The sequence below is a fragment of the Sycon ciliatum genome, chromosome 4, assembly GCF_964019385.1.
Source record: "Sycon ciliatum chromosome 4, ocSycCili1.1, whole genome shotgun sequence".
NCBI classification, from domain to species: Eukaryota; Metazoa; Porifera; class Calcarea; order Leucosolenida; family Sycettidae; genus Sycon; species Sycon ciliatum.
The window spans coordinates 27419025-27434483 of record NC_088646.1 but is presented as its reverse complement, the minus strand read 5'-3'; the positions used below and the strand labels follow the sequence as shown (position 1 = coordinate 27434483).

At 47.3% G+C, this 15459-nt stretch overlaps 1 protein-coding gene across 1 annotated transcript in view; it reads right to left on the bottom strand.

Annotated features, from left to right (window-relative positions):
* The window catches only part of LOC135815392 (G protein-coupled receptor kinase 5-like), a 30611-nt gene extending 15453 nt beyond the window's left edge, over window positions 1-15158 (bottom strand). Inside the window, exons 1-12 of the mRNA XM_065328682.1 lie at window positions 14759-15158; window positions 14292-14390; window positions 13876-13997; window positions 13513-13593; window positions 8414-8511; window positions 7261-7353; window positions 6800-6863; window positions 6375-6515; window positions 5742-5944; window positions 3774-3811; window positions 3327-3416; window positions 3014-3102 (exon numbers count right to left, since the gene is read on the bottom strand). Coding sequence (XP_065184754.1) covers window positions 3014-3102; window positions 3327-3416; window positions 3774-3811; window positions 5742-5944; window positions 6375-6515; window positions 6800-6863; window positions 7261-7353; window positions 8414-8511; window positions 13513-13593; window positions 13876-13997; window positions 14292-14390; window positions 14759-14822 — 1182 coding nt within the window. The 5' untranslated portion in view covers window positions 14823-15158. The remainder of the gene's footprint in view (window positions 1-3013; window positions 3103-3326; window positions 3417-3773; window positions 3812-5741; window positions 5945-6374; window positions 6516-6799; window positions 6864-7260; window positions 7354-8413; window positions 8512-13512; window positions 13594-13875; window positions 13998-14291; window positions 14391-14758) is intronic.
* Window positions 15159-15459: the final 301 nt, after the last annotated feature.

The following is a 15459-nucleotide window of genomic DNA, read 5'->3' as shown; positions in this document are numbered from 1 at the left end:
ATCATCATCATCATGATGAAACCCGACATTATGCAAGCCTGCGGACCAGTTCAGGCCTGCACGGGCATCCCGGCTGGGGTGGAGGCTATGGTGCACTCAATGACGGCTGCCTTTGCTTCGGAAAAGGCTGAGGCAGTGTTGCTAGTCGATGCTCGCAATGCCTTCAATAGCTTGAATCGCCGCGCTGCATTGCACAATATTGCTCGAGTATGCCCCCCGCTAGCACAAATAACATTGAATACTTACCAAGACCCTGCATCCCTCTTTGTGCGTGGTGGCCAGTCTTTATTGTCACAGGAGGGCACAACCCAGGGTGACCCTCTTGCGATGGCCATTTATGCCACGGCTCTCACCCCTCTCGTCAAGTCAGTCGGAACCAATGTTGCAGATGTGTGCCAGGGATGGTTTGCAGATGACTCGGCAGCTGCCGGAGGGCTCTCCCCATTGCGAAAGTGGTACAACCTCCTTAAGGAAGAGGGCCAAAAATACGGCTACAACATCAACGAAACAAAAACGCAACTACTCGTCAAGCCTGGCTTTGAGTCCTTGGCTGCCGAGACTTTTGGTGACACAACTATCCACGTCAAGTCTCGTGGCGTACAGTATCTGGGCGCTGCTATCGGGACTGAGGCATTCCTCGGAGAATTCAAAGAGACAAAAGTAGAAGAGTGGGCGAAACATACAGAGATTTTAGCAAATTATGCCGCATCAGAGCCGCATGCAGCATACTCTGCGTTGACCCATGGCTTAGTCAACAGATGGAACTATGTGTTTCGAACTATGGCTGTTTCTGCGGAGGACTTGGTGCCGTTGGAGCGGGAGCTTCACTCCTCACTTCTACCGGAGCTCGTGGGACAACCGAGCGTGCCTCTGAAAGACATTGATATTCTAAAGCTCCCGACACGGGATGGTGGGATGGCCCTTCCGGACCTCACGACTCGACCACGGTTTGAGCACCAGGGCTCCAAGCAAGTGTCCGGACCTATGGTGAAGGAGGTTCTGGGCGATTTCGCTAAGGATAGCGATCCAATTTCTCTCGCTGGAGATGTGCCGGCTTCTGCAGATACTGCTGACCGTGGTGGAGCGTCTCCCACTCCCACGATGACGGCAACGGAGGTGCAGCCGCGGGAGGTCGCTGGCAACTCAAACCCTGGACCGGATGTGGCTGCTGATGTTGCTGGTGCTGGTACCCCCTTTCAGAGGATGATCGATGAAATGCGTCACAAAAAGCGTGTCGTCCACACCGAAAACCGGGAGCGCGCAAAGGCAGCCAGGAACAAAATAGTGGACACGAGCGATGAGATGACGAAGCGACGAATAGAAGAACACACGGAGAAAGGATCATCCTCATGGCTGAGCGTGCTGCCCCTGGCGGAGCATGGCTTTCGTCTCACCAAGCGTGACTTCCGGGATGCTCTGGCATTGAGATATGCATGGCCGCTAGCCAATACACCAGCAACCTGTGTGTGTGGTGAGCTGTTCTCAGTTGAGCATCAGCTATGTTGCGCCAGGGGCGGCTTCCCGACACTTCGTCATAACGAGATACGTGACCTGCTGGCGAGGGAATTGACTGAAGTCTGCACTGCCGTTTCGACAGAACCAGCGCTGCAACCTCTTTCTGGTGAGAGGTTTCCTCTTCGGTCAACGAACCGCCGAGAGGATGCGCGCCTGGACATAGCCGCTCGAGGGTTTTGGACCCGTGGGGAGGAAGCTTTTTTTGATGTAAGGGTATTTTGCCCAGATGCTCCTTCCTACGGGTCCAGAACCCTTCCTGCATTGTACCAGCAGCACGAGCGGCGTAAGTGGAACGAATATGGGCCAAGAGTCACAAATGTAGAAAGAGCCGCTTTCACACCTCTCGTGTTCTCTGTGCATGGTGGTTGTGGGAGGCTGTGCAATGTGTTCCTCAAGAGACTGTGCCAGATGCAGGCCGAGTCATCGGGATCTCACTATTCCCAGGTCATTGGTTTACTCCGCTGTCGGCTGTCTTTTGCTTTGCTGCGTGCTGCTGTGTTGTGCATACGTGGGGCTCGGTCACGGTACCACCATCCGGCGAGATGTTTTCATGATGTCTCGATTGCCGTGGCCGAGTCAGGTCTAGTTTGTTAAGTATCGTGCTGTGTCCTGACTGTGCATGTGGGATTGGTATGGCGCTTACCCTTTTGTTGCTGTTTTGTTGCTTTCATGCCTTTAAGCATGTAATTGTGTTCAATTGTTGTATTTCATGGAAAAACGATCTTTGCGTTGGATTCATTTAAACTATTATTTGTGTAGGGTTCCACTCCTTCATCTTGGGAAATTGTGTTTTGTTTGCCCAAAGAAGTGGCTTCATCATCATCAAAAATCATCATCATCATCATCATCATCATCGTCATCCCCATCCTGTAGCCCGAAATTGATTGGGACTTCGTTTTTGTGCGTCTCTCCGTTCCCTTGTTTTACTACACTCAAAGCTCGTTTTTCCGGGCAGTCCGGGACCGGGCACGGCCCGTAACTTTGAAATGTCCGTATCTCCAAATCATATACATTTTGATGGGAAAGGCCATAGATATGGCATATGACGTCAATATTTTCACGAAAAATGAGTTGTATAATTGAGGACAGTGATATGGCGGGGAGGGAGGGGGCATTTGATACATCTGCCTGCGGTGTACATGTATGTGCAGAAGGCAGTGCCGAGCAGGAGTATTCATCTTCTGCTTCACGCCGCAAATCCCGTACAGAGCTCGGAGGTTGCACTCAGTTCATACTATTGTGCAGCATCCCGGTCTCCTACTGGTATACTGCAGGTGCAGTGTTGACTGTTGGCTTCATAGCCTCAACATCCTCTGGGTGGTGGATTGTCAAGTGGGCGTGGGACAGCGGTACTCTAGGGTACATGTACATTGTGACATCATTCCGCACTGAAGCGAACAGGACGCAGTATAGGGACATTCCTAAAAGCTACAACAACAACATCACTACAGGACGTAGGAGATAAGATGAGGGTAAAGTCAACCATTCGCGTGCATACCTGTCCTTGGAACATCTCATATACCAGACAACCTAGGCCCCACCAGTCAATAGCGTAGCGATACCGCTCGCCCTTTATTACTTCAGGTGCTGCGGGCAAACAGAGCAAGAAGAGCAGCAACACACAACACGGTGAAGAAAAGAAAACAGCACCAACAACATGAGACAAAGGCAAAGAGCAAGGGCATAGAAACTTGCCTCAGCAAAAATACCCCAGATCGGTACACAAGACACATTGCAGCGCAATAGATAGTCCAGAGACAAACTGTTGGTGAAGATTGCTTGAAAGCTGAAGGGGAAGAGAACACACCTACCCATATAGCCGACAGTACCGACACGACCATGAGCTGCCTTGCCCGGCGGTAGGTGAATGGCAAGGCCCAGATCACTGATGCGCACATGACCTGCAGAAGGGAGATACACCGAGATTAGGACAATCAACATAACACGAGGCTCCGGCTAGTAGCTGCACCACATCAGCTTCCATGACAGTTTCCAGGAGTTGAAGACAGGATTCCTTCAGCAAATCACTGCTGCTGCTTGTATTTCTCACATCCTACCTCCAGATGATTTTCAACATGGACGACGCAAACTGCCATATTCCAGTTTTGTATTTGTTTGCATGAAAATGAATGTTCAGCCTACACTCCACAGGAGTGGCTTGACACAACATTTCATATGAAAATGTTCGGCTTTGATCATGGGAACTATGTCAGCAATATTACTTTTTAATTAAACAGTCATCAGCAGAGGGCACTCACCGTTACCATCTAGTAGAATATTTTCTGGTTTCATGTCCCTGAAGTACAAAAAAAAAGAAAAAAAGAAAATTAAACGCAATGGTGACTTTTTGAATCCTAGTCAAGACAAATTTATAGAAAAGAAATGGACCAAGGAACTACTACAAGTTACGCTATAATGTCCGAGTCCATTCTAATCAAGATGCATGCACATATTCAATTACCACAGGAGTCTCTTTCCAACACAGGTGGAATTCTGATAATTCGAATACTGCGTAGTGTCAATATGATTCGAACTTAGAAGTTGCGACTTCGGCGGTAATAGTCATGAAGCTGATTGGTCCAACTAGGAACACACGCTTCTTGCCGAACTTGACACTTGTGAGTCAGTCAAGTGTCAAGTTCGGCAAGAAGCGTGTGTTCCTAGTTGGAACAATCAACTTCATGTCAATATGATTGTATAGGATATTGACAGAGACGAGGTCTGTATTTCCCATAAAGACCAAAGTCGAGATCAATATCCTATTAAATTTTATCAAGACTTCTTTGCAATATTTAACCCTTTGAGGCCCATAGTACGGATATATCCGTACCAGTGTAGAGTGCATACTTTTCAAAGCGCAACCTGGCGTAACTCGGCCGTCCCTTGACCAAATCGGACAATCGAAAGGGCTATCGACATTAGAATTGTCTCAGCTATCGGCTCGAAAAAACCCGAAAGCGATCCGAGTTCGGAGAGCGAAGATACGAGCCTCGAACTAAATTCGCTCAGCAGAGTCAACTCGAGCGCGTGCATTTTGAACTCGTTTTTAGGGGTTTTCCCTGACTCGCGGCCCACGCAGCTACAGATAGTTCACGTCATCGCAAAGGCATGTTTCTCAGCTCTCCAGTAAAAAAAAATTGAGCGATCTGCGATGCAATTTGTTGAAATGGCAGAGAATTTGAGTTGGGCGCTCGCAATGCTGGCTTTGGAGCGCCGTATCGCGCTGCGGCGCTGGTTCTGTGGATCGAGTGATGTATTGCTGACTATCGCTGTGTTCCTCTGGCCAAGAGCTTTCCAGAAAGCCCAAGATCACCAAAATCGGCCAAAGGACACCAAAGTTACGACCAGATAAGTACCCGGGCTCGCGTATGCAGTGCATTTCTTGAAATAATTGTGGGCCCTAAAGGGTTAATAACCAAAAATCTGGGGTTTAGGCGCTATTTTAGCCCCTTTGCCTGTTGAACGTTGCGATGAAATGCATACCAATTTAGATTCGAATTAATTATTCGTATTGCAGTATATCTGCCGCATTACAAGACATATGTTGGACATCGGTGAAAGTAAGCAACGACTGCCTATGAATCGCTTGTGTGCTACTGGAAGCTTGTATGCTTAACTGTTGCTGAATGCTGATAGCGTGATCAGTGCATTCATGCGTAGGTTCGATTCAAGCGTAGGCGCATTGATGTGTACCATGTGTGCGGCCGCGTAGATTTACTATACACGCTGTGTCGATTGTAGGTCATCTCGACTTTTGCATTGCCTAGCTTCCGTTCGATCTCGGGCACGAGGTCAGTTCCAACTCGTGGTGATGGTAGAGGGTTTCTCTTTTTTGATTTTAGAAGAATAACTCTTTTCCTTTGAAGCTCTGTTGTGTTGTGAGTGAACTCACTGGCTGTAAGCAGGCGTGGTGGAGTGGTGTGTTCTCCAACAAACCCCTTGTAACCGTTCAAGCATCTCAGCACTCGGCCACGTATGGTGTTTCCAAGAAGGAGGTTTTGAAATATGATCAGAAAAATTGAAAATACAGGTCAAAATACTGCAAACTATGAGCTCCGATATTTTAGACATCATAATGCACAGTGATTTAGGGCAGGGCATAACACTCCACCCCTACAAAAAAGTGAGATTCGAACCCAGACGTACACATCGCACGTTTACCGTAATACCCCATTTTCGGGGCAGGGCGTCCCTGTACCAGAAACCGCTTGTTGCCTCCTACTCACCTATACACAATGCTCTTCTCATGCATATGCTGCAGTCCACAGCAGATCTCGGCAGCGTAGAAAATGGCCCGGTCCCTCTCAAGGCCCGTGCGACCGTTAGCGTGCGCCATGGTGTGTATGTGATACTTGAGATCGCCGCCGTTCATCAGCGTCAACACCATGCATAGCGCCTTCTTTGTCTCACACGCGTAGGCCAGTGAAACCTGGGTATTAAAAATCAAACACCATATCAACAAGTGTGGTTGCAAACATCGCCAGGCAGGCAGGCAGACAGTCAGGCGGGCAGGCAGGCAGACAGACAGGCAGACAGGCGGGTAGAAGTGAGAGAAACACACGCATCCATGCATCCTAAGACAATTCTCGGTTCGGGGATAGGTTGCAGCACTTCAAGTGCCATCACGTTACAGGATATGCTTGGTACAGAAATTGAGAGCCTCCCAAGTCATGCGTTGGGGAGACAGGCGCTATGAGCTCTCTTAACAACATGCACCTGGCAAACCAACTCAGCCGAGTCCCGCAGGGCCGCCACATCACACTGAATGAAATCACAAATCACGACAGTGGAACAGCAGCATAAAAACAATTCCATGTAGCAGCCAATATAGAACTTCTCATGTGCACCAGGTTACTTACAATAAAGCGGCTCGATAGTTGCTCAAGAATTTCCTTTTCGTTTAGAGCCATTGTGTTGCTTTTCTTCTTCTTGACTCTTTTCTTTTCCAGTTTCTTCATGGCATACATCTTGCCGGTTGCCTTGCACTGACATGCGCAGACCTGCGCAACCCCACAAAAGGCAGCGCAGCCGCAAGATTAAAAAAAAAACGAGAGCTCAAACACATGTTGGAAATACACTTCATGTTCCCGGCAAGCATGTGTTTTTTCTCCGCTGGGAAACGGCAAATATCTTGAATGTAAGATGAGTGCTGACACTTGCCGTTCTGTTCTTCTCACCCTCACAGTTCCTCTACCAAGACTGTGCATACGTTCATATCATGAGCAATTACACACTGTGCCATGCCTATTAGCATTGCATAAACAATTCTCAGTCCACTACTCACCTCTCCAAAGCCGCCTTTCCCTAGGACACGAAATTCCCGAAAAAGCTTTTTGTGAAGCGGTTGCCTACATTGGGAAAGCACGGGACAGATACCACACCGGTAGATATGATGTTATGCAGAAACGAGAAAAGATTTCAAAAGGCACAAAGGAGGTTTACAGAGTTTGGCACAATGCAAGAAACTCGGAGTCAAAACGTGAGCAGTCGCAGCATGCCTGACCCTGCGGCCGTTCAGAGTAGGACCAGCAAGACAGTTCAGAGCTGTAGAGGTTACGTGATGGCGTCACCAGTGGAGATGCTTTGACAAAGTCACGGCAACGCGATGCAATAGCGACTCACGCTGCACACACAGCGGCCATATGCGATTCCGCTGGCTCACGCTGTATACATAGCGCCCATCAGCGGCTCCTCTGACTCACTGCCATGATATCATTCGCATAGCCTCTATATGCCCCAACTCACCTTTCCACCCATTTGAACTGAAGGTAACGATCGTAGTACAGACTCTCCTTGAACTGGGAGTAGATATCACCAGACAGCTGCTCACGGATTGCTCTGCATGGGGAAACACAAGCAAGCCGCAAGTAATGCAGTGATCACGTGCCAAGCCAGATAAGACATTACAGTGAAACCTGTCTAAGACGACCGCTCAAGGGACCTTCGGAATGTGGTCCCTGTTACCAGGTGGTCTCCTTATCAAGGGTCATTTGACTGGAAATAGCATCCCTTGATCCTGGCTTCAATGGGAGTCTTCTAGGACAGGTGGCCGGCTTATCCGAGTGGTCGCCTTGACAGGTTTTACTGTGTATTGACACCACTTTCATACCAGGTGCCCAATAACATTGCGCTGCTGAGGTGACAAAATAACCCACCCACAACCGTGCAAGATCTAGCCCTGGTGAACTTTGAGTGTCAAAGAAGGTGTTACGCTCTTGACAACATGCTGTCAGTTCAAAACCCACAAGTCAACACCAGTATAGAGATGATCCAGCAGAGAGAGCACTTGGCAAAGACAGTGTAACCCAAACTGGTTACAGGAGAGGCAGTGCAGACATCGATCTACTAGTACTTGACAGCTTCCAACCAAACAAACACCATTCAAGTGGGTGAACGTGAGAAAGGTACGGCGTGTTGGTCTACACCTCTTGCATGAGTTTCCCACTTTCACATTAGAACCACCCAGAGCAGACACCTTCTGGACTAACTGTGGAGAAGAGAATGAATGTTTGGCCTCCCGTATGGCAGCAGTAGTGGCTTGGTCCTCAGCTGACCTGGCACATACCACGAATCAGGTGATTTCTTGTTCCAGGGCTCACTGAGCATAGGGTCACTGCATACTAAAGGGACACCATATCTACAGTCATGTAGATTTCACAGTTCAAGGGTATTTTTTCGGACTGTTTCGATATTTTCTGCGTTGCCTGTTCTGCAGTTGCATGCGTATAAGCACCTCATTCACCCTGCTCGCTCCTCATTCTCCATTCCATTTGGCGTAAGCGAAAACTAGCCAAGCTTGTTTGGTGATGTCAATGCGAAAAGGCCGATAACAATAATAATAATAATAATAAATAAGGCACTGCGAACACACAGAAGTAGCAAGCACCCTATCACTAACTTGTTGCACTCTTCGAAGAAATTCGACGGAGTCGGCCGTACTGCCAAGCGCTCCTGGCAATTGGTTACTTGCTCCTCGGTGACACCAGCAGGTCTACTCTGTGCGGGGACACACAAAAAACACAGAAAACAGCAAAGGCAACAGTGTTAGCACCACCACCACTAACAAAAACGAACGCATGCGCACACACACACACACACACACACACACACGCAGGCAAGGGCGCATGCACACCCACTCACACAGCACCAACGGATAGAAAGATTGTGCAGGTGCTAACATGAAGTACACCAGTGTCCAAACAAGCCTATCCAACATGTCAAACAGCAATGCCTTCACCAGACAACCCAAACAAGACATGCAAAGTTTGTCACAAGAACACAAAGGTTCATGGATCTACGTGTACAGGGGGATTGAACACACATGTATGTATGTGCGGGGGGGGGGGGGGGGGTCCTCGTAATCATTGCCTGGTGCAATGATGCATCAAAGAAATCCATTCCCAGATGGCTGGACATAGTTTAGTGAAAAATGCCACGCTATACACAGGTAAAACCTGGTCTGTAAAACCACTACACTAGCCCTGAAATTTTGGAATGTGCGATGGTCAGCCTGGCTCAGAAATCACCTGTGTTCAGAGACCGTGATAGAACGGTCTCAGGGGTGAGCTTCGAAATCAGGTTTCACATGTTCTTTGAACTACCACTCATAAACATAGCTTACACCACTATACTCACTACAGGTTTTGTTTAGGGGTGAAACGATTACACTTTTTGACTACCGAATAACCTACTGTAAAACCGGAAAGTCTAACGAGTCACAAAGTCTAACGTTTTAACGACCAATTTTTTTTCGTTATTGGAAGAAACGTTATCACGAGATGTCTGTGTAAAGATGCGCATACAGATGGGTGGTCAGGTAGCTATCGTTAAACTTTCTGAACGTTATTATGCCAAAATTACAAAAACGTTAAACTTTTTGGTCGGTGGACTTTCCGGTTTTACAGTAAACCTTTATCGGTCGGTTATCGGTTATTTTTCGATTATTCTCTTCCACAGATAAAAAGCAGTACGAGAAGCTGAAACATGCAAAAATGTAGAATTAAAAAAATGATCCTGTTGAGAAGAGAATTTTTTCTCGCACATCGGTCGATCTACAATCATATGTGTAAACCATGTATACTGTACGCATAATCGAGAAATCGAAACTTTACGAATAATCGATCCGTAAGCTTGTAGCAATTTCTATTTCCAGGATTCGGTATAATCGTTTCACGCCTAGTTTTGTTGTTTCAAGTGCACACATCATGGGCAAAACTATGCAAAACAAGCCTGGACTAAAGATAGTTCTGAAGTACTATGGAGTATTTCCCCGCCTGAAACCCTCTCCTAACTCTCTTACGTAAGTTGCCAGCAGGGCATGACACAACAAATAACACATAACTTTGAGGCCACTTGAGCGCCTGCCCTAGAGTTGGCTTCCTCTCTTATCCTGACACACATACCCACTCAACTAGTACCATAGACATTGCAACCCCAGTCCAAAACAACAATGGAAGAGGTTCTGTTTCTGGTGCCCATTCCAGCCAATCCAGGGGTTTCACTGCATGCCCAGACCAGACAGTTACAATGTAGTAAAAAACTCAACATTTAATACAAGAACTTGCAACACAAGTGATACAAACAGTATGCACAGAACCCAGAGAAGGACCCCCAGTAGAATTTGTTCAGACAGATGTCCAAGCAGTGAAAGAATGGCAGGGCTGACATAGTGTCTCACCATAGCAGGCACAATGTTGTCTCTAATGCCAGGTGATATGCAATTCTTGCCAGAGAGGAGTTCGACATGTGGCCAAACTGCTTAGTGCATGCATATACATTGCATGCCCGGCTGTATAGTCATGTGCATATCCGCAGGCGAGGGTCATGCGCAACACAAAGACAGGGAGAGGTGCAGGGGGCACTGGACACGCCACAGTTACTACGCATGCCATTGTTTTGCCTTACGTACCCGCTAATAGTAATAAGGAAATGCTTTTGCCTCTAGATCTTCAGGGGAGCGCGCCCATGGGGGGGGGGGGGGGGGGGGGGCTTCAGATGGATGACCATACAAATCCTAAAATACCTTCCAACACCCTTGCATAGGGTGTGTACAGGGGGATTGAACACACATGTATGTATGTGCGGGGGGGGGGGGGGGGTCCTCGTAATCATTGCCTGGTGCAATGATGCATCAAAGAAATCCATTCCCAGATGGCTGGACATAGTTTAGTGAAAAATGCCACGCTATACACAGGTAAAACCTGGTCTGTAAAACCACTACACTAGCCCTGAAATTTTGGAATGTGCGATGGTCAGCCTGGCTCAGAAATCACCTGTGTTCAGAGACCGTGATAGAACGGTCTCAGGGGTGAGCTTCGAAATCAGGTTTCACATGTTCTTTGAACTACCACTCATAAACATAGCTTACACCACTATACTCACTACAGGTTTTGTTTAGGGGTGAAACGATTACACTTTTTGACTACCGAATAACCTACTGTAAAACCGGAAAGTCTAACGAGTCACAAAGTCTAACGTTTTAACGACCAATTTTTTTTCGTTATTGGAAGAAACGTTATCACGAGATGTCTGTGTAAAGATGCGCATACAGATGGGTGGTCAGGTAGCTATCGTTAAACTTTCTGAACGTTATTATGCCAAAATTACAAAAACGTTAAACTTTTTGGTCGGTGGACTTTCCGGTTTTACAGTAAACCTTTATCGGTCGGTTATCGGTTATTTTTCGATTATTCTCTTCCACAGATAAAAAGCAGTACGAGAAGCTGAAACATGCAAAAATGTAGAATTAAAAAAATGATCCTGTTGAGAAGAGAATTTTTTCTCGCACATCGGTCGATCTACAATCATATGTGTAAACCATGTATACTGTACGCATAATCGAGAAATCGAAACTTTACGAATAATCGATCCGTAAGCTTGTAGCAATTTCTATTTCCAGGATTCGGTATAATCGTTTCACGCCTAGTTTTGTTGTTTCAAGTGCACACATCATGGGCAAAACTATGCAAAACAAGCCTGGACTAAAGATAGTTCTGAAGTACTATGGAGTATTTCCCCGCCTGAAACCCTCTCCTAACTCTCTTACGTAAGTTGCCAGCAGGGCATGACACAACAAATAACACATAACTTTGAGGCCACTTGAGCGCCTGCCCTAGAGTTGGCTTCCTCTCTTATCCTGACACACATACCCACTCAACTAGTACCATAGACATTGCAACCCCAGTCCAAAACAACAATGGAAGAGGTTCTGTTTCTGGTGCCCATTCCAGCCAATCCAGGGGTTTCACTGCATGCCCAGACCAGACAGTTACAATGTAGTAAAAAACTCAACATTTAATACAAGAACTTGCAACACAAGTGATACAAACAGTATGCACAGAACCCAGAGAAGGACCCCCAGTAGAATTTGTTCAGACAGATGTCCAAGCAGTGAAAGAATGGCAGGGCTGACATAGTGTCTCACCATAGCAGGCACAATGTTGTCTCTAATGCCAGGTGATATGCAATTCTTGCCAGAGAGGAGTTCGACATGTGGCCAAACTGCTTAGTGCATGCATATACATTGCATGCCCGGCTGTATAGTCATGTGCATATCCGCAGGCGAGGGTCATGCGCAACACAAAGACAGGGAGAGGTGCAGGGGGCACTGGACACGCCACAGTTACTACGCATGCCATTGTTTTGCCTTACGTACCCGCTAATAGTAATAAGGAAATGCTTTTGCCTCTAGATCTTCAGGGGAGCGCGCCCATGGGGGGGGGGGGGGGGGGGGGCTTCAGATGGATGACCATACAAATCCTAAAATACCTTCCAACACCCTTGCATCACTAAGGGCTTGTTGCAAGGCCAGTTTTGCACCATCAGGATTTTCGGAAAAGGACGCAACAAGCCTCGTGTTGGCAGGCGGAAGACACATCGTATCACAAATATTTGCAGAAAGATATTCACATCAGCTGCTTGACAATGCTACATGTCCCCAACAAGCTGAAGAGCATTCAACATTGATTTTATTGTTTCCCAGGCCTTGTGAAAGTATCGGCCGAAGAAAACACTTGCACACCCATCTGTACCTCAAATACCCCCCCCCCCCCCCCACACACACACCTAAAAGGTATTCCTATCACCTTGGTCGCACCAACTTCTTGGACAGTCTTACGGTTTTTACAATTTTCAGTTCCATCGGTAAGATGTATGGGACAGGGACAGACGATTGGAACCTATGCATAGTCTTCCCGCCATTCGATCTTGCAGGGGGGGGGGGGGGGCATGTCCACTTCAGCCAGTTGGTTACACCAGCTAAAATAATTATGGGACAAGTTGCCCCACAAAAAAAGGACGCAGCCATGTTCTATGCATAGTATCCATTCATGTTTGCACTGCCAGTGACCAGCCTGCACTGTACTTGGGTACCACCATTCCATCAATAACTCCCTTGCGCCATCACAAGTAAGCCATTACTAGCTTGATCCACCAAGATCACAATTGAATGCTTTCCATGACACATAGCCCTTTACAGCTTGACACAGCATTGGAGTTCACGCCGGCTGGATTGGCATTGGTAGCAGAGCCCCATAATATCCCCGGGTTGAAATAGTTGAATGAACCATAATTATCATGCCAGCAGTTGCACAACAACTACTGCATTCAACTAACTTACTTTACAACCACTACAAATTGCAGATTGTACTGGAACATTGTACTCAAATTCTAGGTTTACACAGCTACAGAGGGGCGCTGAACGATTACAGCAGGGTGGCAGCGGTTGACCTCTCGACCCCACTTCCAAGACAGGCATAACAGAATGGATCGTTACGTCAAGATGTAGACTACCGAACACACCACTGTTTGAAGTGGGAACAACGTATCCAGCAGGCATGAAGCTTTGGTCATAGATCTGCCAGCAGGCCGGGCCTACTGCGCCGGGCTTCCAGCATATTCACTCACAACACCTGCCCAAAACAAAACAGTCGCCGCGGTGCTCAGAAGCAATAGTTGCGGAACAAGAAAACAGCCAAATCGTTCTCCACCATTACAAACCTCGGTGTCGACGAGACAGCGTGTGACGATTTCCTCGGCCAAAGCATGACGCTTTTCAGCTACAGCGACACTAAATACTGCCTGCAGTCAAACACACAAAAACAAAAACACCCAAAGGTGCAATCTGCCAGATGTCACCAGAATTCTATTGGACAAACATGCCACGAGCCGCTTGAGATGGAACATTGCCTCGAAATTATTTTGGCAAACCAAACCAGTACATGAACGCTCACTGCTTACCCACGAAAGTCGAAAAGCAGTGCTATTAGTGAACCATTACACGAAGTAACTGGACATCATGCATCCGAACAAGACTGAATCGTACACAACACAATACAAGAGGCAGCTACAACAATTCCTTACGACTTTGTTGAGAAAGCATAGAGAGTTCCGCGCCGCGGCACTACTGGATGCATTCTGGCAGAATCGTTCGAATAGCTCCTTGCCAATCGGCTGATGATCGAAAAGATAGTTGAAATCGATATCTGGAACGACAAATAATTGGAAATCGCAAAATAGCATTACGAGCACCGTCATCGGAGAAGCACCCATTCATACCATCGCCCGCCGACCACTTCAGATCTAGATACCGGGTAAGTATTCGCAAATGCAAACAGGAGTATTGCGCAGCCAGCAGTGGAGATTACTGGAGATAAGACAGTTTCTGGGTGAGACATCTTCAAAGAAGAAAAATAATTACCAAGAAAACGCACACGTTCACCCTAACAATAGGGACTAAAGACTAAAAGTGACACAATAATTGTGTTCACAGCACTGACCCAATTCCTCGCGCAGAGTGGAGCATTTGGCAATATTCGGCATTGGGATGTATTTGCGCCAGTTCTTGCTTTTTCCTCTCCGCTTTCCATCGCCGTCGCCTGCGGGCAGGTGAAAAATGACACAAATTACAACTAACATTTCTTGTGACGGGAAACCTGGCAGCAAATGAATGAGAAAAGCGAAAAAGAAAGAGAAGTTCGCGACAGAATTCAACCGGCAGCAACAGGACACGAACCTCCTCACGATGGAATGGGATACAGCAACACACAAGATCGAGCACTTCTGCTTTTGAACACACACATAGGCCTATACACCCATGCACGCAACACGAATTCAGACTCATCGTAGTCAGATACCTCTCCCTCTCTGGATCCGAGAAGCATTTCCACGCAGTAAAAATAAAGGAAATGATAGGATACTAGAAACAAGCGACATGATTGGAATTCGTATAAGCATCCAGTCATACCTTCACCATTTCTGACCGTCACCAGCATGGTGTTGGCCACGATATTCTCCAAGTCCGAAATCATTCTTCACACACGCTCTGCACACTAGGCTAGTTGTCAAGTCACCATGAAAATCCACCACTCGAACGCCAACGGAGAGATGAACGTCTATGAACAACGGGGAAGGCTTTCGCCTTCGACCTCCCAGCGCAGCAGCAGCCCAGTAGGCTGTCGTGGGCAAGCCACGACTCGACTCCACTCTAGATGGCTGCAAGATCATAAACTGCCTCTCTACTGCTACATTCTGACTTGACTTGGAAAGAACTCGATCACTATCAGACAACACCGTTGCGGCAGCACTGCCAGCAGTAGTCGCTACACTACAAACACTAGGTCTACACTGCAGTACGCGGCAGGCTGTAGTTCTACTCTGTACTAGTGAGTAGTGTCGTAGATTTACAGTCGGTACTATGTGCCAAAACTACAGTAGGCAAAAAGTAACTGTTAGTTAGTTAGTTGTGAAAAACCTTCTTCAGTCACACAGACTGACTGTCACTGACCACAGTCGCGCTGCTTCAGTTCAGTGACTGAGTGAGTTAGCGGGCATTGCATCCCTTCGCCAATCACTGACTAGTCGACTGTACTTGTACTTGTAGGTCTACCAGTACCAGTACAGTACAGGCACCACGCATGACTGCTGTACACTACAAATGTACATTGT